We start from the raw sequence: 25,959 nt of genomic DNA, 5'->3' as shown, positions 1-25,959 counted from the left end.
TTTTTTTATTATTATTATTATTATTGCATTGTACTCATTTTGAGCTAAAAATATTTTTTTCTATAGCTCTTTATTAAAAAATTTTAACCACTGTCTTTGTTCAGCCTTGACTTTATCTAGTAGCAGGATCTCAATTTGCTGCTTCGTCAGGCAGCTCACCTGATGGGCTCCTGATCTCTGACCTTATAAACACTCATTTTTGCTCAATTATCTTACCGATAAGAATGTGGCTTAAGTAAGGGTTTATGACCTTTTAGTAATATAGGGATGAGGATTATTAGATGACCAAAAGTGAAAGTAAAAAGTATGATTCACATAGCTAGAAAAACTGTTAACCCTTTGTGACAGAATGGCTCAGTATGTTTAATAAAGACCAATTGAAAAAAAACAGTTTTGAGCCCAAAATGAGTAAAATGCAACCAGTCAAAAATAAAAAAACAACAATACAAGGCAAAAGTTACCTGATCATAATTGGTTATTCCAGGTTCCAGCAATTCCAATTTCAAAGGGGTTTTCCACTTTGTAAATATTGATGATCAATCCTATGGATAACTTATCAATATCAGTTCCATGGGGGTCTAGAACCACGTCCCCCACCAAGCAACTATTTTCGGCAGCCGGTAGTGCCAGAAACAAAACAATTGACAGAACCGAAAGCAGAAGGCCCCTTCCACTTGGTAGTGGCTACTAGAGATAGCCTTGCAGTTCACCCGGCGGTTGTTTTGCAGCGAACTTTGCTCGTTCGCGATTCACCGAACATGCGAATATATAGCGATATTCGCACGTGCCATATTTTTTTGCATAGCGCCGAACTTTGACCCATGACACATCCATCAGGTGGGACAGGACAGGCAATTGAGCCGCTTCAGCACATGGACACACACCCTACCCTGTAAATAAACCCAATCTGGCAGCCATTTTAAATTCAGTTTTTTGCCAGTGTAGGGAGAGGTTGCTGTGTGGAGCAGGGACAGACTGTTAGGGACACCAAATGCTAGCTAATAGGGCCACAAAAGTCCTTTTAAGGACTGGTATAGGTGTGACATACTGAGGGGTGTGATATACTTATAATATACTTTCCAACATAGAAAGTATATTATAGTGCATTTGTATTGTACAGCAGTTGTGTGCAGTTCTGCTGCGATACTGCAGCTACATAGAGGGATAATTGCAACTGGTGTGATATACCTGTTGCCCCCCCCCCCATAAAAAAACTGATTGAGGGGTGTGTTATACCTATAATATACCTTCTAACATAGAAAGTATATTATAGTGCATTTGTATTGTGCAGCAGTTGTGTGCAGTTCTGCTGAGGTACCGCATCTAGATAGAGGGACAAACGCTATTGGAATAACTAATTACAACTGGTGTGATATACAGTACAGACCAAAAGTTTGGACACACCTTCTCATTCAAAGAGTTTTCTTTATTTTCATGACATTGTAAAATTGTAGATTCACACTGAAGGCATTAAAACTATGAATTAACACATGTGGAATTATATACATAACAAACAAGTGTGAAACAACTGAAAATATGTAATATTCTAGGTTCTTCAAAGTAGCCACCTTTTGCTTTGATTACTGCTTTGCACACTCTTGGCATTCTCTTGATGAGCTTCAAGAGGTAGTCCCCTGAAATGGTTTTCACTTCACAGGTGTGCCCTGTCAGGTTTAATAAGTGGGATTTCTTGCCTTATAAATGGGGTTGGGACCATCAGTGGCGTTGAGGAGAAGTCAGGTGAATACACAGATGATAGTCCTACTGAATAGACTGTTAGAATTTGTATTATGGCAAGAAAAAAGCAGCTAAGTAAAGAAAAATGAGTGGCCATCATTACTTTAAGAAATGAAGGTCAGTCAGTCAGCCGAAAAATTGGGAAAACTTTGAAAGTAAGGGCTATTTGACCATGGAGAGTGATGGGGTGCTGCGCCAGACAGGGGAGGGCTGGCAGCCATAGTCCTGGGGGGCAAATCCAGTCAAGTGGCCCATTTTTAGCCCCGCCCATTATTAAAAGCCCCTCCTACATTTAATAGGCCACTCCCAACACACACTGTACAGCTGACATTCTATAGTTGAGGCCTGTCTACACATCATACGAAGAGGGGAGGACCTGTCCTGGCTGCACTGCCTGCTTATACAACAAGCTACAGCCAGGAAGCTCCTCCGCTCTCCTCCCTCCCCAGATCCTGCTTAAGGCTTGTGGTTCCCCCCCACCATCTGCCACCCGCCCGTGGCCTGCTGCCCCCTTTCGTCATCCTCACCCAGCTCTGAATCCTCCTTCTGCAAATGGCAGGGGGAGAAGCCGGAGCATCTCCTCTCCTACATAGCACCACATACCTCTTACATCCAATGTCACCTTTGTTGTAGACGTTCTTTTTCCTCATCTTCTCCATTCAGACCAGACCGCCATGATGATTTTTCAGCCATCTCCCGTCTCTGCAGAGATTGAGAAACAGACATTAGTTTCCTGCCACCCCCAATACTATACTGCAGAAACAGTACCCCTGGGAATACTACTACCACACAGATAGTGCCCCCTTAAACAATTATTGGCACACAGTGCTCTAAAAAATAACTGCGCCCAGACACTAATAGTATAAAGATAATGTCCCCCAAAAATAATTGTGCTAAGCTGATACTGTGCTAGGGTGCCCCCAAAGTAACAGTGCCCCCCAAAATCCCACCAATAGAAATAATTATCTGCCAGAGCACACTTAGTAGTAATAATGCCCCAATAGTGCCCTAGTAATCATGTTCCTCATAGCCCCCCAGTAGTAGTAAAGCTCCCCATAATACCCCCTAGTAGTACTAATTTTCCCTATAATATGACAGTACATGAAATACCCCCGCTTAGTGCCCGCAGTTGAGCTAATGTCCCCATAATGTATGCCAGTATAAAATACCCCTATATAGTGCCCCAGTAAATGCACTCATACTGCTCCTCTCCCCCTTCCCCATAGTGTCCCCCATAATATGCCAGTAAAAAAATGCCCCTTAGTACCCCCAGCAGATGCCCCTATAGTGCTCCTCTCCCCCACAATGTGCCAGTAAAAAAAATTCCCTTCTTAGTGCCACCATATGCCCCAATAGTGCTCCACTCCCCCATAGTGCCCCCAAATAATGCCCCATAGTGCCGCTCTCCCCTATAGTGCCTGCCATAATGTGCCAGTAAAAAATGCCCCCTTAGTGCTACCAAATGCCATAGTGCCCCCCATAATGTTCCAATACAAAAGGCCCCTTTAGAGCCCCCACTTCCCCATAGTGCCCCCAAATAATGCCCCTATAGTAACCCCAGATGCCCCATAGTGCTGCTCTCCCCTATGGTGCCCCCCAGAATGTGCCAATAATTAAAAAAAAGCCCCTTTAGAGCCCCCAGATACCCCCATAGTGCTCCTCTCCCCCATGGTGCCCCCCCATAATGTGCCAGCAAGAAATGCCCCCATAGTGCCAGCTCCCCCCCCATAGTACAAGCCCCCCATAGTGCCAGGCCCCCCATAGTGGCAGCCCCCCCATAGTGCCAGCCCCCTTATAGTGCCAGCTCCCCCATAGTGCCAGCCCCCCCCCCCGTAGTGCCAGCCCCCCCATAGTGCCAGCTCCTACCCCATAGTGCCACCCCCCCCCATAGTGCCAGCCCCCTTATAGTGCCAGCCCCCTTTATAGTGTCAGCCCCCCCATAGTGCCACTTCACCCATAGTGCCAGCCCCCTTATAGTGCCAGCTCCCCCATAGTGCCAGCCCCCCCCCGTAGTGCCAGCCCCCCCATAGTGCCAGCTCCTACCCCATAGTGCCAGCCCCCCCCATAGTGCCAGCCCCCTTATAGTGCCAGCCCCTTTATAGTGTCAGCCCCCCCATAGTGCCAGCTCCTACCCCATAGTGCCAGCCCCCCCCCCCATAGTGCCAGACCCCTTATAGTGCCAGCCCCTTTATAGTGTCAGCCCCCCCATAGTGCCACTTCACCCATAGTGCCAGCCCCCTTATAGTGCCAGCTCCCCCATAGTGCCAGCCCCCCCCCGTGGTGCCAGCCCCCCCCCATAGTGCCAGCCCCCTTATAGTGCCAGCCCCTTTATAGTGTCAGCCCCCCCATAGTGCCAGCTCCTACCCCATAGTGCCAGCCCCCCCCATAGTGCCAGCCCCTTTATAGTGCCAGCCCCTTTATAGTGCCACTTCACCCATAGTGCCAGCCCCCTTATAGTGCCAGCTCCCCCATAGTGCCAGCCCCCCCCCCCGTGGTGCCAGCCCCCCCCCATAGTGCCAGCTCCCCTATAGTGCAAGCCCCCCCATAGTGCCAGCTCCTACCCCATAGTGCCAGCCCCCCCCATAGTGCCAGCCCCCTTATAGTGCCAGTCCCCCATAGTGTCAGCCCCCCCCATAGTGTCAGCCCCCCCCCATAGCTCCAGCCCCCCCCATAGTGCCAGCCGCCCCATAGTGCCAAGTGCCCCATAGTTCCAGCCCTATAGTGCCCCCCCCCATAGTGCTAGCTCCCCCAAAGTGCCAGATTCCCCACCTTAGTGCCAAATCCCCCCATAGTGCCAAATCCCCCCCATAGTGCCAGATCCCCCCCCCATAGTGCCAGCCCCCCCATAGTGCCAGCTCCTCCCCCATAGTGCCAGCCCCCTTATAGTGACATCCCCCCATAGTGTCAGCCCCCCATAGTGCCAGCTCCCCCTATAGTGCCAGCCCCCCCATAGTGCCAGCTCCCCCATAGTTCCAGCCCCCCCTATAGTGCCAGCTCCCCCTATAGTGCCCCCCCCCATAGTGCTAGCTCCCCCAAAGTGCCAGCTCCCCCAAAGTGCCAGATCCTCCCCCATAGTGCCAGATCCCCCCCATAGTGCCAGCCCCCCTTATAGTGCCAGATCCCCCCCAATAGTGCCAGCCCCCTGCAAAGAAGAAAAAAAAAACAACACTAATACTTACCTCCATCAGCAGCGATGCAGCCTCTTCTGGCCTGTGTCCCTGCTGTGTGCTGGCTCAGGCGTCGCAATGATAATGACGTCATTGCTCTGCCTGAGCCGGCCTCTGATAGGCTGCAGGCATTAGTGCCTGCGGCCTATCAGAAGAACAGGGGAGGGACACGCCTCTCCCTCCCCTGCCCCACAGCACACAGCACGGCCGCAATGACATCCAGGGCCGCGCCGCCTGTGGTCATGATCGGCGGTGCGGCCCTGAAGAATTAAAAAAAAAAAAAAAAAAAAAAAAAAAAAATTTTTTTTTTTTAAAGACGGTCGGCCCAGTGGCCGTTTATTTCGGGCGGCCTGGGGGGCAATTGCCTCCCTGCCCCCCGGCCCAGCCCGCCCCTGGCGCCAGATGACCTGGCCTCCACAGTCACCAGACCTGAACCCAATCGAGATGGTTTGGGGTGAGCTGGACCGCAGAGTAAAGGCAAAAGGGCCAACAAGTGCTAAGCATCTCTGGGAACTCCTTCAAGACTGTTGGAAGACCATTTCAGGGAACTGCCTCTTGAAGCTCATCAAGAGAATGCCAAGAGTGTGCACAGCAGTAATCAAAGCAAAAGGTGGCTACTTTGAAGAACCTAAAATATGACATATTTTCAGTTGTTTCACACTTGTTTGTTATGTATATAATTCCACATGTGTTAATTCATAGTTTTGATGCCTTCATAGTCATGAAAATAAAGAAAACTCTTTGAATGAGAAGGTGTGTCCAAACTTTTGGTCTGTACTGTACCTGTTGCCCCCCCAAAAAACTGGTTGAGGGGTGCGATATACCTGCTTCCACAAAATACTGATTAAGAGCTCCTCTCCCTCCTCTGGCAGACGCAGTGCTGGGGATGGAGCGGCGGCGGAGAGCCGGCATCGCCCTCACCCTCAGCTCCCTGTCCCTGCTCTTCTCCGTCACCGCCTTCTGCAGCAGCTACTGGTGCCAGGGCGTCCGCGAGGTGCCCAAACCCTTCTGCACCGGGGCCGCCCGGGAGAAGGCGGGGCTCTGCATCCGCGCCAACGGCTCCGACTCCAACGGCAGCGCCTGGGAGACCGGCGAAGACAAGTTCCTGGAGCGGCGCTTCCATGCCGGCATCTGGGTGTCCTGCGAGGAGACCGTCAGCGGGGACGGTGAGAAATGTCGCAGCTTTATTACTCTCACGCCCCCTGCAGATCGAGGCGTCTTGTGGCTCTCGATCGTGGCTGAAGTCCTGTACATCACGTTGCTCCTCACAGGAGTCAGCCTTATGTCGGTGGAGGTTTGCTATTATACCTCAGTTATTGATGGCCTCAAGCTCAACGCCTTTGCTGCCATTTTTACTGTTTTATCAGGGCTGCTCGGGATGGTTGCACACATGATGTACACAACGGTGTTCCAGATGACGGTCAATCTTGGTCCAGAGGATTGGAGACCTCAGAACTGGGACTATGGCTGGTCCTACTGTTTGGCGTGGGGCTCATTCACGTGCTGTATGGCGGCATCGGTAACTACCATCAACAGATACACAAAGACCATCCTAGAATTCAAGCAGAGGAGACGGAACCTGGAGAGAAGTTTACAGAACAAGCAGAAAACACAGGAGGCGGACGGCTCTCCGCCGGTGTGGGACATCTGTATAAACTCGTTACATGGTAACAGAGAGGGCTTCGTGGATTTAGCGATACCAGCGCAGAATCCCTCAAACTACGGAAACCTGAATCATTTCCCCAATACGCAGTGTGACGAGTACTGCTAGTTTTTACTACATTTCTGGTGATTATTTACTATTTTTTAATAAAATCAATGAATAGGCAAAAAAAAATAAAAATAAAAAATACTGATTAAGGGGTTTGATGTACTGGCTTCCACAATATACTGATTGAGGGGTGTGATACACCGGCTTCCACAAAATATTGATTGAGGGGGGTGACACACCGGCTTCCACCAAATATTGATTAAGGGGTTTGATTTACCAGCTTCCAGCAAATACTCATTGCGGGGTTCTATATACCTGTTTCCACAAAATACTGATAGAGGGGATTGATATACTGGCTTCCACCAAATATTGATTGAGGCCTGCGATACACAGGCTTCCACCAAATATTGATTAAGGGGTTTGATTTACCGGCTTCCAGCAAATACTCATTAAGGGGTTCTATATACCTGTTTCCACAAAATACTGATTAAAAGGATTGATATACCAGCTTCCACCAAATATTGATTGAGGTCTGCAAAATACCTGCTTCCACAAATACTGCTCTTCTATAGGGACTTTGTCACAGGGTCATTTTGAAAATGACAGGCAGAGGAAGAGGCAGGCCATTCTGCAGGGGTGGTAGGGGTCGGGCAGGTGCACCAGGCCGGAGCCTAAGTGGGAAGTTGGCGAAGGTGCTTGCGATTACTTCAAAGGACGCACCAGAGTTGTTTGAGTGGCTCACTCAACCTTCTGCTTCTGCACCCTCCTCATCCTCTGTATCTGCACTCTCCTCACTCTATGCTGTGTGCACCCCCAAAGACACCACCACCACCATAGCCCCTCCACTCGAGTCAGAGGAATTATTTTACCATCCATTCCCAGACCTTACCGATGTGCAGCCATTCTTGGCATCAGATAAGGAAGAGGAGGTAGCAACGGCCTCCACCCAGCGGTCTGACGACAGTACCCAGATCAGCCCAAGACCGCTGTTGCTGCCTACTCCGAGATCTCTAATGTCAGTGGTGGTGAAGGTGACGATGATGACATGTCGATGGATGTCACGTGGGTGCCCACAAGAGAAGAAGAGGAGGGGAGTTCAGAGGGAGAGATAAAGCAGCAGATAGGGGGTAGAAGGATGAGAAGCAGGCAGAACTCGCAGTCCACAGGAGGCAAAAAGCAGACTGCAAATGTATCTAATACGAGCCATCCACCATGCACGGTCACATCTGGCGCTTCCAGGACTCCGGCACATGGCTCCGCAGTGTGGGCTTTTTTTAACGTGTCCGCTGCTGACAATAGGGTTGCCATCTGCAGCCTGTGCTGTCAACACATAAGTCGCGGTAAGCTCAACATTTACCTAGGGACGACCGCCTTAAGAAGGCACCTGGACTCCCATCACCGAGCCCAGTGGGAGCAACACCGTCAGAACCCACACTCCCAGCGCTCCACGTCCTGCCTATTCTCCTTCTCCTCTCCTCCCATTTTTCCTCCACTCCACCTTCCACCGTGCCGTCGTCGCGTTCATCTGGCAAAAGGCAGGCTTCCATGGCCCAAATGTTCGAACGTAAAAAGTTGATGACACCGGATAACCCTCTTGCCCAATGTCTAACCGCTGGCTTGTCGGAACTGCTAACCCGCCAACTACTGCTATATAAACTGGTGGACTCTGAGGCCTTTAGAAAACTTGTGGCCATTTGCACACCGCAATGGAAGGTCCCCAGAAGGAAATATTTCTCCCAGAAGGGCATCCCATAGCTATATGGCCACTGTGAGGAATATGGATTAATATTTACTGTCAGCCATGTTCCCACACCATCCATCTGCTGAAAGGTAGCAGAATTAGTGAGCTTCACAGGGGGGTCCTGCTTCAAAGCCAGTCAGATGGCAGGGAGCCTCTAGTGGTTCACCTTTGTTTACATTTCTCACCTCCATTCAGCCAGCCAATGGAGCAGAAAAAAATTCCCTGCAGGCCATTCCCCAGTTCAATGAACATTATCAGACATCATGGAACCGGCGGTTCATGAGGAATTATGAATCGCCCATCCATCACAGGCATAAACCCAATACATATTTGTGTCCCTGTGGCCACGCTGAACAGGCCCGTGGTCATAGCTTGATGGTGGGATGCCAGGGAGGAGACTCAGACCTCGAGTGCAGGGTCTGGGACCAAGGACAGCTGTGCCTGGTCACGGTCCAGCAGGGCTCACCGGAGGAGTGGCCTAGGGACCGGCAGGTAGTAGAACTGACAGGGGACGTGGCAGTCTCGTCTATTCTGACCACGTCCCACCAGGGGTTGTAGGTGGCGTTAGTTGCCTCTCTGTGCCCTTGTGCACAGGAAGAGTCTGTGAAAACTGTACCAAGACTGACCTTACCCACTCCTCCAGGAGGGCGTAACGTCACACCTTACTAACCCATGACCATACCGTATCTCGCTAGCTCTACGTAGTTGATGTCCAACGTCAGTCGGGGTACGGTATTCGTCACCGCCACATTCAGCGGCAAGTGAATGTATCTCTGGCACACAGTGTAGGTGCCAAGATACATCTGACCACAGACACGTGGTCTAGCAAACACGAGCAGGGAAGGTACATAACTTTTACTGCCCACTGGGTGAAACTTCTGACGGCTGTCAAGCATGCAACCCGTGTGGATTTGGTGTTACCGCCATGGATTGCATGCAGGCCTGCCTGTTCTTCTTTTCCTCCTACCCCATCCTCCGTCTCCTCCTCAGCTGACTCCTTTTTTCACTGCTACCGCCTCTTCCGCTGCACCCCCCAAGCTCTCCAGACCCTATTCGACGTGACAGATGAGAAGTTGCCATGCTCTGCTGTGGCTGTTGTGCCTGGAAGCCAAGAGCCACACCAGTCCTGCACTGCTTTCAGCTCTGCGGTCACAGGCCAATTAGTGGCTAACCCTGCTCAATTTGACAGTTGGTAAAGTGGTGTGCGACAGTGGTGCCAGTCTGCTGAGCGCGCTGAAACATGGCAAAATGGCACACGTCCTGAACTTAGTCGTGCAGCGATTCATTGCCAAATAGGCCAGGGAAATCTCTGGCCATTTTAGAAGATCTTACACAGCCATGGCCTGCCTTGCTGACGTTCAGTGGCGACACCGCCTGCCCGTCAGATGTCTGATTTGTGACAGCCTGACGCACTGGAACTCCACCTTGTATATGCTTGATAGGCTGCTCCAGCAGCAACGTGCTGTTAACGACTACCTGTACGAACTCTTCCTCAGAACAGGTTCTGGGAGCTTGGTTTCTTTTCACTGCAACAGTGGCTGCTCATGTGTGACGTATGCAGACTTCTGCGCCCATTTGATGAGATCACCAAACTGGTCAGTCGCAGCCAGGGCACCATCAGTGACATCGTGCCTTACGCCTTCTTTCTGGAGCGTGCATTGCGTCGTGTCATTGATCAAGCTGTCGAGGAGTAGGAGCTGGAAGATGAGAAAGTCGCAATGCTGAATGAATTCCCAGGGGGACTACATCTAAGACAAGTCAGCAGGAGTCTGAAGAGAAGACAGAGGAGGATGGTGCCTGGGGGAGGAGGAGGAGTAAAAGAGCATGCTTTAAACTTTTTGGGGATGCCTGGTGTTGTCTGTGGATGGGGGAGGAGACCGAGGACGACATTCTCCTGGGCGATGAGCAGGAGCCAGGGCGCTCCACCGCTTCCAATTTAGTGCAAATGGGGGCCTTCATGCTCCAGTGTTTGAAGAGGGACCCCCGTATAAAAAGCATAAAGGGCAAGGACCAGTACTGGTTGGCAACATACTTAGACTCCCGGTACAAGCACAAAATGGCGGACATGTTACCAGCATCACAGAGGGCTGGCAGAATGCAGCATTTCCAGGCCTTGCTGCGAGAAATGCTGTATTCTGCTGTTGCGGGCGCTGGTAGAGGAATTTCCACCCACAGAGAAAGAGTTGCGGGTACCATTCCTACTGCACATGCAAGTAGAGGGCGGTTTGAAGATGTGTTGGTCACTTCGGATATGAGATCATTCTTGCAGCCAACCCATCGACAGCCTCCCTCCAGATCCATCCTCAGGGAAAGCCTAGACTGACAGGTCTCCGACTACATCAGGTTAACGTCCAATGTGGATGCTCTGAGAAGCGAGGAACCCCTTAACTACTGGGTGTGCAGGCTTGCCATGGAACTCTTGGCTTGTTCCTCGTTGAGGGTCCTGTCCGAAAGGACGTTCAGCAGGGGGATCGTGACCGATAAGCGCACTCGCCTAGCTTATGACAGTGTGGACTGACTCACATTTCTAATAATGAATGAGGCGTGGATCTCGGAGGAATTCAACACCTGTGACGACCGAGTTTAATTGAATTTCCTCATGACAGCCCACACATATCCGCCATCACGCAGAACAAAGAATGGTCCCTGTCTTATGTAAATACAGCGGCATAAAAGGCCTTTTCTGTCCGGTGAATGCCTAATGTTTGGGGCCTGTAAAGTTGATGTGCACCGGTCCCCATCTTTCAAGAAGTCAAAGTCTATAGCACTATCAACTAAGGTTTTAATTTACACCTAGCATTTTTTGTATTCAGCCAAGACCTGGCACTCTTTGTATCTAGCATAAGTCTATATATCTATCTACTCAAGCCTAGCGGAAAACACGCCATATCCCAGTATACTCAGCTTATACTTAGCAGCACTAGGAACCTTATGGGAATCGGCAAAGAAATCCTAATGCAGATTTCCAACACTTAAAGAGGACCCCCCACCTCTATTTGTTTTTATCTTTATTTTTGTTACACTATTGTACACCATACTATTTTTTTTTATATTTTTAAAGATATAAAATAAATATACACAATTTTATTATCACTGCTTCAAAATTTATTCCGTGCAGCAACCAGTGAGAGTGTGCCTCTCATACTTATCTATAATTTTATTCCCTTGCATCTAACGGCTTTTGGGTGTGCCGATGATAGAGCACCTTATTCCATAATACTGAATTGTTGAGCCACTGTATAAGTATTTTATTCGACATGTTTTTAATCCAATTTTATATTTTTAGTTCTTTTAAATATATGTATTTGACATGTATTTGTACTGGCCTGCAGTAAAATTGATATCCAATGACCGTCTAATATACCTCCAAGCCACATAATCACTTGATCTTTTCTGTCCAGTGAATACCTAATGTTTGGGGCCTGTACTCCAGTGGGCTACAGTAAAATTGTTATTCAGTGACCGCATAACTTACCTCGAGCCACATAATCACAATTTATTTTATGTCAGGTGAATGCCTAATTTTTAGGACCCGTACTCCCGTGGCATAAAATAAAAAATTTCTAGGCTCCAGCAGGGCAAATTTTTGAGAATTTCCCTTTAATTTGAATTTTTGTCATTGTTCCCCCTTTAGTATGTCACTGTCCATGTTGTGGGACTATTTTTGCACTTCTAGTAAGTATTTGGTGGTTGAAAATATGACCTGAAGGTTTTTCAGGTTCGCCTGCCATTAAAGTGAATGGGGTCGGCCACGAACTTGCGGTTCGCGAACATTTGATCGCGTTCGCGAATCGTCCCAGCCGATGTTCGTCCATCACTAGGGGCTGCAGCTCAGCTTTCAAAAATTTAACCCAGTATAGAGATTAAATTTACGGCCTACAGCTTCACAACCCACTTTTGACCCCTTTTTGAATTGTGGTACCACATGTGCTGTATGCCATCACTGTGTAACAGACCCTGTTATTATAAAATCCTTAAAGGGGTTCTGCAGGTGGTATATATTGATGACCTATCCTCAGGATAGGTAATTAATATCGGATTGTTGGGTTTCCGACGCCCGGCACCCCCGCTGAACAGATGTTTGAAGAGGAAGTGACGTTCCATGCGTATTTGTAGCATAAACATAAAACATGACTGACCTAAATGTCCTTTTACACAGACCGATGTTCCAGGCAGTAATAATTGCTTGATTATCAGCAAAAGCTAAGGCTGCAGTTACATGCAGCAATCATCTCAACTGTATGAGAACAAGCGATCGCTACAGTGATTGCTTGTCCTCATAGAAAATAATTGTTTCTAGACAGCAGATCCCTGTTTACACGGGGCAATTTGCTGTACAGTCGTGGCCAAAAGTTTTGAGAATGACAAAAATATTAGTTTTCACAAAGTTTGCTGCTAAACTGCTTTTAGATCTTTGTTTCAGTTGTTTCTGTGATGTAGTGAAATATAATTACACGCACTTCATACGTTTCAAAGGCTTTTATCGACAATTACATGACATTTATGCAAAGAGTCAGTATTTGCAGTGTTGGCCCTTCTTTTTCAGGACCTCTGCAATTCGACTGGGCATGCTCTCAATCAACTTCTGGGCCAATTCCTGACTGATAGCAACCCATTCTTTCATAATCACTTCTTGGAGTTTGTCAGAATTAGTGGGTTTTTGTTTGTCCACCCGCCTCTTGAGGATTGACCACAAGTTCTCAATGGGATTAAGATCTGGGGAGTTTCCAGGCCATGGACCCAAAATGTCAATGTTTTGGTCCCCGAGCCACTTAGTTATCACTTTTGCCTTATGGCACGGTGCTCCATCGTGCTGGAAAATGCATTGTTCTTCACCAAACTGTTGTTGGATTGTTGGAAGAAGTTGCTGTTGGAGGCTGTTTTGGTACCATTCTTTATTCATGGCTGTGTTTTTGGGCAAAATTGTGAGTGAGCCCACTCTCTTGGATGAGAAGAAGCCCCACACATGCATGGTCTCAGGATGCTTTACTGTTGGCATGACACAGGACTGATGGTAGCGCTCACCTTTTCTTCTCCGGAGAAGCCTCTTTCCAGATGCCCCAAACAATCGGAAAGAGGCTTCATCGGAGAATATGACTTTGCCCCAGTCCTCAGCAGTCCATTCACCATACTTTCTGCAGAAGATCAATCTGTCCCTGATGTTTTTTTTGGAGAGAAGTGGCTTCTTTGCTGCCCTTCTTGACACCAGGCCATCTTCCAAAAGTCTTCGCCTCACTGTGCGTGCAGATGCGCTCACACCTGCCTGCTGCCATTCCTGAGCAAGCTCTGCACTGGTGGCACTCCGATCCCGCAGCTGAATCCTCTTTAGGAGACGATCCTGGCGCTTGCTGGACTTTCTTGGACGCCCTGAAGCCTTCTTAACAAGAATTGAACCTCTTTCCTTGAAGTTCTTGATGATCCTATAAATTGTTGATTGAGGTGCAATCTTAGTAGCCACAATATCCTTGCCTGTGAAGCCATTTTTATGCAACGCAATGATGGCTGCACGTGTTTCTTTGCAGGTCACCATGGTTAACAATGGAAGAACAATGATTTCAAGCATCACCCTCCTTTTAACATGTCAAGTCTGCCATTTTAACCCAATCAGCCTGACATAATGATCTCCAGCCTTGTGCTCGTCAACATTCTCACCTGAGTTAACAAGACGATTACTGAAATGATCTCAGCAGGTCCTTTAATGACAGCAATGAAATGCAGTGGAAAGTTTTTTTTGGGGATTAAGTTAATTTTCATGGCAAAGAAGGACTATGCAATTCATCTGATCACTCTTCATAACATTCTGGAGTATATGCAAATTGCTATTATAAAAACTTAAGCAGCAACTTTTCCAATTTCCAATATTTATGTAATTCTCAAAACTTTTGGCCACGACTGTACAAAACAATGATTTTAGGTCCTAGCTGAAAGACACAGTCTCCTGAGGAATGAGCCTTTGCACAGATCCATTATCGGGAACGAGCATTTCTACAAATGCTCATGCCCAATAATTGGCCTGATTATCGGTCCATGTAAAAGTACCTTAATTGTATTATTTCTGCTGCATAATCTCTAATTACATGAGGCATCTTGTTTCCCTGTTACTGTCTACATAGTATTATAATGCAAATAGAAGCTGCAAAGCGTATGGGAACAACATTGTCTTACCATACAAAGCTTTTCCTAGAAATCAACAGAAAAAGTTAGGCATCTGAAGCAAACTTGGGTTATGGATTTGTCTAGCCCTAGTTTAGAGCCTTTGTATGAAAATATTCCCTTGCATCAGTACATATACATTGCTACCCACAGCCATCATCTTCTGAAAACAGTTTGTTCGATGAAATACATCTAATAGCGATGTAAAGGCCTCCATTCATAAAATGAATTACACAATTATTGCATTACACAGACTATCCAGTAACCCTGTCTACTGTGCGTACGCAGGCTAATAATACATTTGACAATGGTTAATGTTAAATCCCATAATCCACATGAACACGTTTGGAGAATGCTGAGCAGCTTGTCCTGCTTCCTGTTGATAACAAGCATTGGCAGATGGCTTTATCAGTGTTTTGATAATCAAAGTATATCCTTCGGGGGCTTCATCATAAATTGTAACGCAGTCATTCTTGGGATTATGAGATATTTTTTGATTATTATGTGATAGCTGCATTCCAAGAACTTTATATTTAGAATTATTTAAATGTCGGCAAAAGCAAAAATTGAATCATTTTAATTAGGTCATTATGTGACAGATTTCAATCACACTGATTGTGAAACCTAAAACATAATGCATGCACTGTCAAGCCGCTGGTGACCTTAATCAATCTTCAGTCTTATGATTCAGAGGTAAAAGCCTACTAAATGATGTCACAGTAACCATGGCTTTGAAAGTTCAGTATGCAATTAGTGAGATTGATAACAGAGATTTCAGTACACCTGACCTTTCTGTCATACTTAGTGACCATTAGGAGTCAATCTAGCTCATATACAGCAGGAGCACAAACCTTCAGAACAATTTGTTTCAGTGTGAACTGTTCAGACATTAGTTTTTTTTATCTTTTTAAAGTGATTGTTCTAATGGTGATCTATAATTCTTGTGGAAGGGAAAGGTGGAATATCATATTGTGACTACGGTCATAGGCCTGTTAATATTAATAATATTAATAGGTCTTTAATATGTATTTTACTAACGCGTGGCTTCTTTCTGGCAACTCTGCCATAAAGCCCAGATTGGTGTTCGATGTTCTGGAAGTTTCCCCCATCTGCACCCAGATCTTTGGAACCCAACCAGAGTGACTATTGGGTTCTTGGTCACCACTCTTACCAAGGCCCTTCTTCCCCTATTACTTAGATCGGTCCAGTGGCCAACTCTAGGAAGAGTGTATCAGGATATCAACTACAGTCACGCGCAAACAGGGATAGTGCAGCCCTAAACTGCCCAGACCGACAATCCCTGCCTAATTGCACGGTCACTTTAGGCAGTGACCCACAACTGGACGACAGTCCCTATACTGCAATATGTGAAGGGCAAACCACGCAAACAGGGACAAACAGACGTACAAACATAATAAGCTAATGTCTGTAAAGTGCTGAGGAATATAGTAGCGCTATATAAGTGCATAAAATAAATAAATAATAAATAAATAAGTGTAGTCGTACGAAAAAAGGGTCAAAAGCCAGACGGTCAACACAGTACAAGTATGCCAGAAGCAAATGTGGAAACCAAAACACACCAAAGAGTCAGAAGCAGGTGATCAAAAACAATACAAAACGCCAGAAGCTGAAAATTTTGTCACAAAGTCAAATCCAGAAAGTCATAGCCAGAGAAGTCTTCAGTAGTCACTGGGAACAGTATGGGGAGCCAGATCACAGAAATTCACCCACACCTGCACACTGCAGGTGCTGGCCTTTTTACACAGGGAACAGCAGCTCACGCCACAGTGCTTGCATGCCGGGTGGTGCTGCTGCCCGTGCACCTTAATGTTCACACTTCCTCACTGGCCCGGGGATCCGACGTCAGTGAGGGGGCCACACTCTTAGCAACCGGACGCTGCTGCCATACGGAGGCAGCAGCAGCAGCAGCTGGGGGAACCCTGACAGAGTCCTTGTTGTCCCAAACTTCTTCCATTAAACAATTTTTATGTAGACTACTGTCCTTTTGGGAACTTTTAGTGCAGCAGACATTTTTTTAATTCTTCTCCAGATCTGTGCCTATAGACAATCCAGTCTCTGAAGTCTGCATGCATTTTTTATTTTCCTATGGCTTGTTGTTTGCTTGGTGTTTGCTCTGATATGCATTGTCAGCTGTGAGACCTGCATTGTCAGCTGTGAGACCTTATACAGACTCTGTTAACCCCTTAACTCCTTAAGGACCGGGCTCATTTTCACCTTCAGGACCAGGCCATTTTTTGCAAATCTGACCAGTGTAACTTTATGTGGTGATAACTTTAAAACGCTTTGACTTATCCAGCCCATTCTGAGACAGTTTTTTCGTCACATATTGTACTTCATGACAATGGTAAAATGGAGTAAAACTGGTCGTAAACTGCTGTACGGGCACACGGCAGGGCGCAGCAGGAAAGGAATGCCATACGGTTTTTGGAAGGCAGATTTTGCTAGACTGTTTTTTTGACACCATGTCCCATTTGAAGCCCCCCTGATGCACCCCTAGAGTAGAAGCTCCCAAAAAAGTGACCCCATTTTAGAAATGACGGCATAGGGTGGAAGTTTTGTTGGTACTAGTTTAGGGTACATATCATTTTTGGTTGCTCTATATTACACTTTTTGTGAGGCAAGGTAACAAGAAATAGTTGTTTTGGCACCGTTTGATTTTTTTGCTATTTACAACATTCATCTGACAGGTTAGATCATGTGGTATTTTTATAGAGCAGGTTGTCACGGACGCGGCGATACCTAATATGTATACAATTCTTTTATTTATGTAAGTTTTACACAATGATTTCATTTTTGAAACAAAAAAAAATCATGTTTTAGTGTCTCCATAGTCTGAGAGCCATAGTTTTTTCAGTTTTTGGGCGATTATCTTGGGTAGGGTATCATTTTTTGTGGGATGAGATGACAGTTTGATTAGCACTATTTTATATTGCGACAAAAAATGGTTTATTTAGCACAGTTTTAATTTTTTATTTTTTTCGTTGTTCATCTGAGGGGTTAGGTCATGTGAAATTTTTATAGAGCCGGTCGATACGGACGTGGAGATACCTAATATGTATAGTTTTTTTTATTTATGTAAGTTTTACACAATAACAGCTTTTTTAAAACCCAAAAAAATTATGTTTTAGTGTCTTCATATTCTGAGCCATAGTTTTTTTATTTTGTGGGCGATTGTCTCAGGTAGGGGCTAATTTTTTTGCGGGATGAGGTGACGGTTAGATTGGTACTATTTTGGTGGGCGTACACCTTTTTGATCGCTTGCTGTTGTACTTTTTGTGATGTAAGGTTACAAAAAAATGGTTTATTTAGCACAGTTTTTATTTTTTATTTTTTACGGTGTTCATCTGAGGGGTTAGGTCATGTTATATGTTTATAGAGCCAGTCGATACGCACGTGGCAATACCTAATATGTCTACTTTTTTTTCCCCCCCATTTTATACAAAAAAATTTTAACTTTATTTGGGGAAAATGACGTTTTTGTTTATTTTTACTTGAAACTTTTAATTTTTGGGGGGGAAAACTTTATTTTTTAAACTTTTTTTTCACGTTATTTTTGCCCCACTTTGGCACTTCAACTTTTGGGGGTCTAATCCTTTATAATGCATTCCAATACTTCTGTATTGGAATGCATTGGCTGTATGAGTAATACTGTGTGTATTACTCATACAGCTTCCGGCTTGTGAGATCCAGGGGGCTGGATCTCACAGGCACATCACAGGAAGGCAGCAGCGATGGCCCGATGGCACCTCCGCCGCCTGCAACATGAAAAGCCGCAAACCCCAGGTCTGAATTGACCTGCGGTTTGCGGCGATCACCGACACGGGGGGTCACAGGATCCCCCCCCTCGCATTTAGCCATTGCCTGCTCAATGATTAAGTACCAGGACATCAGGGCGTACCTGTACGCCCTGTGTCCTAAAGAGGTTAAGGACCCACGCGTACATGTACGGCGCTAGTGGATGTGACTTAAGGACCAGCGCTGTATATGTACGGCGGGGTGATCAGGCGGGTGCAAAAGCTGCGCCCGCTCGATCAGCAGCAGTTGTTCGGCAGTCACTGATAGCCGGACCCCTGCTGTATGCGCCGGCATTGTTGAAAATACCGATGCCGGCTCATTAAGGCCTCTTGCACACCACCGTGTGTACTTTGCGGTCCGCAAAAAACGAATTCACAAAAAATACGGATGACGTCCGTGTGTATTCCGTATTTTGCGGAATGGAACAGCTGGCCCCTAATAGAACAGTACTATCCTTGTCCGTTATGCGGACAATAATAGGACAAGTTCTATCTTTTACGGAACGGATATACGGAAATATGGAAACTAAAAGCACGCAGAGTAATTTTTTTTTGCAGACCTATTGAAATAGATGGTTCTGCATACAGTCCGCAAAAAAAATGGAATGGACACGGAAAGAAAATACATTCGTGTGCAAGAGGCCTTACCCTCACACTGCTGCAGTGAGCGCTAACCGCAGCACGTGCTAGATCCTGCTGGGTGTGGGGTCGCCATCGGGTTCCCATGCTGCTGTGATGGGGACTTGATGGCAGGGAAGGCAGCCCGATGCCTTCTTTAGGCATCGTGGCTGCCTTCCGTGACAGACTGTGAGATCCAGCCCCCTAGATCTCACAGGAAGCAGGCTGTAAGTGTATTACAGTGTGTAATACACTTACAGCCAATGCATCACAACACAGAAGTATTGTGATGCATTGTAAAGGGGATCAGACCCCCAAAAGTTGAAGTCCCAGAGGGGGACAAAAAAGATAGTGAAAAAAAAAGTTCTAAAAAGTTCAAAATTTGAAAGTTTCAAGTATAAATAAAGCGGCCTTTTCCCAAAATAAAGTTAAAAAAATGGAAAAAATAGGTAAAAAAAGAAAAGTAGACATATTAGGTATCGCCGCATCTGTATCGACCAGCTATATAAAAATATGACATGACCTAACCCCTCAGGTGAACATCGTCAAAATAAATTAAATTAATTAATCTGTGCTGGAAAAAAAACATTTTTTGTCACCTTATATCACAAAAAGTGCAACACCAGGCAATCAAAAAGGCGTATGCCCCACAAAATAGTACCAATCTAACCATCACCTCATCCCACAAACAATGAGCCCCTACATAAGACAATTGCCCATAAAATAAAATAAAAACTATGGCTCTCAGACTATGGAGACACTAAAACATGATTTTTTTTTGTTTAAAAATTATTTTATTGTAATAAATGTAAAAAAAAATATAAAAGTAGACATATTAGGTATCGCTGCTTTCTTAACCTGCTCTATAAAAATATCACATGACCTAACCCCTCAGGTGAATACCATAAAAAATAAAATAAAAATCTGTATAACAAAAGCCATTATTTTGTCACCTTACATCACAAAAAGTGTAATACCAAGCGATCAAAAAGTCATATGCACCCCAACATCACACCAATCAAACCGTCATCTCATCCAGCAAAAAATGAGACCCTACCTAAGACAATCGCCCAAAAAATTAAAAAAAACTATGGCTCAGACTATGGAGACACCAAAACATTTTTTTTGTTACAAAAATGCTTTTATTGTGTTAAATGTAAAAAAAAAATTAAAAGTAGACATTTGGTATCGTCGCGTCCGTAAGAACCTGCAGTATAAAAATATCACATGAACTAACCCCTCAGGTGAACACCGTAAGAAATATTTTTTTATAGAAAAGTGTGTCAAAAAAGCTATTTTTTGTCTCCTTACATCACAAAAAATTTAATACCAAGTGATCAAAAAGTTATAAGCACCCTAAAATAATGCCAATCAAATCATCATCTCATACTGAAAAAAATGAGCCTCTACATAAGACAGTTGCCCAAAAAAAAAAAAAACTATGGCTTTCAGAATATGGAGACACTACAAAATAATTTTTTTCAAAAATGCTTTATTATGTAAAACTGAAGCAAACAATCAAAAAAAAATTCATATTTGATAGTTGGCAAATGCTTTAGTCCAGGTCTGGGAGGAGATCCCTCAGGAGACCGTCCGCCACCTCATCAGGAGCATGCACAGGCGTTGTAGGGAGGTCATACAGGCACGTGGAGGCCACACACACTACTGAGCCTCATTTTGACTTGTTTTAAGGACATTACATCAAAGTTGGATCAGCCTGTAGTGTGTTTTTCCACTTTAATTTTGAGGGTGACTCCAAATCCAGACCTCCATGGGTTAAAAAATGTGATTTTCATTTTTTTTTTTGTGTGATTTTGTTGTCAGCACATTCAACTATGTAAAGAACAAAGTATTTCAGAAGAATATTTAATTAATTCAGATCTAGGATGTGTTATTTTTGTGTTCCCTTTATTTTTTTCAGCAGTGTATATATATATATGCAACATTGTCATTAAAAACAGGTAGACAGAGAGAAACACCATCCTGATGGGACATAGGCTGACCATAAATGTTGTCATGTAACTATGTTTGAACAGTATATGCTGAATAACTAAATGAATACCATAAAGGTGGATCTCATATAGTTATATGGTACATATCTATGGGAGACAGCAGGCCTGCAAAGTTGTTACCAATTATACTACGAAACCACTGAAAGTGCACCGTGATTCCGACCCATAAAACCCAATGTACAAAGAAAATTAGAGGAGACCTACCAGGTAAAATGCCGTATGTCCACAAACAGGATGGCGGTACCCCGACGCGCGTTTCGGTGTGCCTTCGTCAGGGGATAACAGTACGTGGTGAGCTCCGTCTTTTGTAGGTTTTGTCTTTTCTATAGTATGCAGAGGTTGTGCTACCTACAGAAACTTCAGGGTCCTCTGTACTTATCTATTGAGCACTGTGCCCATTTAGCTACTGTATCCCACTAGACAGTCTACTGCATTGCTTTCCAAACCTGGGTAAATTGTTCAAAATTGGGTAAAAGAGTTTTTCTTTGGGTAACAACCCAAAATATATTAGAAATTCTCCTAATGTATTATTAATGTGGTCCACAAGACTACATTATTAATGTCCACAATACTGCAGAAATTGACTCAAACTACAGCAGTCGCTTTTCCTAAGTGCTAACTGTGTCTATTGGTGCTAAGACACCCCCAGAACCCACCTTAGGGCTCAACAACTAGATGCAAGAAACATATGAGGCATGTATCAACACTGGCAGGAAACAATGTACTGACATAAAATCATCAATAGATAACAGTAACTGAATCATGATGGCCACGACAAGCAATGCCTAGTAGGCAAGGAAGAGGCAGAAAGGAAATTCCTGTTGCTCATAAGATAAAAATCTATAAAATTAAATATTAATGTGTTAAAATGTTATGAAGATCATTCACTGAATTAGTTTTTAGCTTTAGCCTTTTCCCTACATTTGGTAAAAAGGACTCTCTAATAAAAACAGTTTTGGGGAATGAATATAAACTTTTGGGAAGCACTAGTCTGCAAGATCAAGAAATCTACTGCTGCCATGAATGTCTCTGACAAGCTGAAAAATGAGATCTGCTGAGAAACAACTACTGAAGGGACATTCTCTACTGTTGTCTTCTGCCTTCATTCATACTGCATGACGGTCAGATTAACCCCCCCCCCCCCCCCCCCCCTCCTTCCCAGCAGCCCAGCTTGAAAGAAAGCACAGTTCATAATTCTATGCAGTTCAGTGCACCTTTAGAGCTGCAAACAACCTGCTTTCCATCACACCAGCATACACTTAAATTATGCTATTCTGGCTAATCTAGAGCCATCATTGACTAAATGAAAGCTGAATAAATCCTTATCCAATGAGCTCCCCCTAGTGGCAGCTTTTTTTTCTTTACTTTGTGATACCAAAGGGTAAACCTCCTTTTTGCTGTGTTGACAAGCCCTTGTGCGAGAGGCCTGGACTCATGACACACCATAGCTGCACTGTTTGCGTTCTGTTCTGAAAGGCTTGTTAGCATATGATTTAATAATGTATCAGTGTACACCTGTATAATCAGATTACACGTGATGCTTTCTATAAACTGTGAATGTCAATTAGACATTATAGATATAACATGTCAGTATGCAATTGTGTTGTACTTCTTATTGTTAGGCATGTTCTCAAATCTTTAGACTAAGGGTACTTTCACACTAGCGTTATTCTTTTCCGGTATTGATTTCCATCCTAGGGGCTCAATACCGGAAAAAAACGGATCAGTTTAAACCTAATGCATTCTGAATGGAGAGCATTCCGTTCAGTATGTATCAGGATGCATCAGTTCAGTCCCTCTTACGGTATTTGGCCGGAGAAAATACTGCAGCATTCTGCAGTATTTTCTCAGTCCAAAATTCCGGAACACTTAATTTCCATTAAAATGTATTAGTGCCGGATCCAGCATTAAAATTGTCGCATTGACAGATCTGGTCTTCCGGTCTGCACATGCGCAGACCTTTAAAAAATGTGAAAATAATAAATACCGGATCCATTTTTCCGGATGACACCGGAGAGACGGATCCGGTATTTCAATGCATTTGTCAGACGGATCCGCATCCGGGTCAGTCTACAAATGATATCTCTTTGCATACGGTTTTCCGGATCCGGCAGGCAGTTCTGCCAACGGAACTGCCTTCCGGATTCTCACAACGTAAGTGTAAAAGTACCCTAAGAGAAGCAAATGTACTGTAAAATCAGAGAAACTTACATAGTTACAAAGGGAAATTTCTCATTTTGGTGTTTCTGAATGGAAGGAAATAGATTTTTTGCTATTTATGTCTACGGCCATTTGTTTTTTTTTGTTTGTTTGTTTTTTCAGCTACGCAAGTCAGTTTTTAGCATCAGAGCAAGAAATCTCCTGGAAAAGGAAACAGCAGTGAATAAAATCCTGAGGTAAAAATTACTTAAAAGGAATCTGCATGAAATATTGTTTTTTTCCAGTTAAATTCTTTGTTATCTAAGTGGAACAGATGATAAAGTGACGTCAGTCTTTTCCTTTTTGACTGTGTATTCAACTTTGAAAAAAAAAGCTTGGAAATTTCTGTGACTGAAATACAGTATAATGAGATGATGACTGCAATAACAATCCACTTGTGACATTATGTGGAAACCCTATTTTATTGGGCTCAGAACCACTGTGTTTGATGATAGTAAGAAAGTTAATCTTCTGTGGTTGATAAATGAGTCTCTCTGGCTTGGTTCAGGAGGATCTCAGATGTGGCTGAGTGCCGTAGGGCAATGGTGAGCAGCAGTGATAGACCCTTCTCTGGGGGAGATCAAAAAACACTGATAGCATTACAGAGTCTTACTGATAAGTGGATTTAGATTTTTAAAAAGGTTCTGAAAATCCGGCTATATTTCTATACATGTCATATCACATGATGTGGTATAGATATTGTATCAACATATAGAAAATGCTTCTAATATTAAAGGGGTTGGCCAGTTTATGGTTAATTTTAGGAATTTGCTAGAGCCAATACTATAGTCAACATAGGCTCAAGCAAGAGCATGTACGCTACTGTCCCCTGCATTTCAGCATCGGCTCCATGTGCTAACAGCCGGCTTCTGTGTAAACCTAAAGATCCTTCTCCCGACATGGCCGCTGATGGAGGGGAACGTGATCCAAAGTATGTCAAACTGCAAATCCAAGGGTAAGTATTGGGTTTATGTTGAGGATTCCACTAGAAATTTTTCCTACTGAAAAATGCAAAGCCTGAACTTGCCCTTGCTTCCTATAAGTATTACTATTATTATTATTCAAAAAAAGTTGGGATGCTGTGTAAAATGTAAATAATGTAAATAAAAACAGAATACAATGATTTCCAAACCTCATAGACCCATATTGTATTCACAGGACAACATAAAACACATCAGATGTTGAAAATGAGACATTTTACCATTTCATGAAAAAATTTACTCATTTAGAACTTAATGGTAGGAATGCATCTAAAAAATAAAGCTGGGAGGGGGCAACTAAAAGATGAAAAAGTAAGTGGTACTAATAAACAGATGGAGGTGCAATTTGCAAGTCACATGACTGGGTATAAAAAGAGCATGTTAGAGAGGCAGAGTCTCTCAGAAGCAAAGAAGACCAGAGGTTCACCAATCTGTGAAAAACTGTAACTAAAAATTGTGGAACAATTTCGGTCCTTAGTGTAAAATTGCAAAGACTTTGAATACCCCACCATCTACAGTAAATTATATAATCAAGACATTCAGAGAATCTGGAGAAATCCATATTGGAAAGGGACAAGGCTGTCAATATTGGATGCTCGTGATCTATGGGCCCTCAGGCAGTACTGCATGGCATGATTCTGTATTGGAAATTACTCTACATTTTCTGTGAACACAGTTTGCTGTGCAATGCACAAATGCAAGTAAAAGCTGTATCATGCAAAGAAGAAGCCATAAGTCAACACAATTCAGAAACGCTGCTGTCTTCTATGCACCAATGCTCATTTAAAATGGACTGAGGCACAATGGAAAACTGTTCTGTGGTCAGATGAATCAAAATGTGAAATGTTTTTGAAAGACAGATGCAGTGTCCTGAGGACTCGAGGAGAAGCACTTTCCAGCTTGTTATCCATGCACAGTTCAAAAGCCTGCATCTCTAATGGTAAGAGATTGCATTAGCGGCTTTGGCATGAGCAGCTTACACATCTGGAAAGGCATTATCAATGCTGAACAGCATATAGAGGTTTTAGAACAGCATATGTTCACATGCAGACAATGTTTCATTCAGGGAAGGCCTTGCATATTTCAACAAGACAGTGCTAAACCACCTACTGCATCCATCACAACAGCATGGTTTCTCAGAAGAAGACTGGCAAGCCTACAGTCCAGAAATTTCACCAATAGAAAACATCATGGTGCCTCATGAAGCAAAAAGTCTGGCAAAGAAGATGAGAATGGGACAATATTCCTCTCCCAAAACTCCATCAATTGGTCTAATCACTTCCCAGACGTTTATAGACTGTTGTCAAAAGAAACAGGAATACTACACAATGATAGACTTGTCCCTGTCCCAACTTTTTTGAGATGCGTTGCTGCCCTCAAGTTCAAAATTCGTAAATTTTCTTCATAATTTTTTTTTATGTTTCACATCTGATATATGTTCTATGCTCTCTTGTAAATAAAATATGGGTCTATGAGATTTACAAATTATTGTACTGTATTTATTTACATTTTACACTCCCAACTTTTGGATTAAGGTTGTATTTTCAAAATACAAATCATTAAAGGAAATGTGTCACTAAACATTTTATTTGCCAGTTAAAATCAGATAGTAGCACATATCCTTTTTCTAATCTGTTTTTATTTTATGATTGCAGATTTATTTATTTCATTTCCTGAACATGATTATGGGAGTGGCCATCTTGCCTGAGCTGTTCTTAACAGCATTTAGAAAGCATTAAGAAACTTGCTTTATGGCAGCCCCATGGACCATAGACACAATGTTTAGGAGGGGACCCTATTGACTTATATGGGAGAGTTTTCTAGGC

At 44.3% G+C, this 25,959-nt stretch overlaps 2 protein-coding genes across 2 annotated transcripts in view; both read left to right on the top strand.

The window, feature by feature from the left end:
• NALCN (sodium leak channel, non-selective) overlaps window positions 1-25,959 on the top strand; it is a 1,068,865-nt gene that overhangs the window by 871,204 nt on the left and 171,702 nt on the right. Inside the window, exon 18 of the mRNA XM_040425261.1 lies at window positions 23,277-23,350. Within this exon, the coding sequence (XP_040281195.1) occupies window positions 23,277-23,350 (74 nt within the window). The remainder of the gene's footprint in view (window positions 1-23,276; window positions 23,351-25,959) is intronic.
• Window positions 5,791-6,725, top strand: LOC120995827 (germ cell-specific gene 1-like protein). Its single transcript, XM_040425262.1, has one exon. The coding sequence runs from the start codon at window positions 5,791-5,793 to the stop codon at window positions 6,673-6,675; it is 885 nt and encodes a 294-aa protein (XP_040281196.1). The 3' UTR covers window positions 6,676-6,725.

The sequence above is a fragment of the Bufo bufo genome, chromosome 3 (assembly GCF_905171765.1).
Source record: "Bufo bufo chromosome 3, aBufBuf1.1, whole genome shotgun sequence".
Taxonomy (NCBI): Eukaryota; Metazoa; Chordata; class Amphibia; order Anura; family Bufonidae; genus Bufo; species Bufo bufo.
This window is presented reverse-complemented; position numbering and strand designations above follow the sequence as displayed.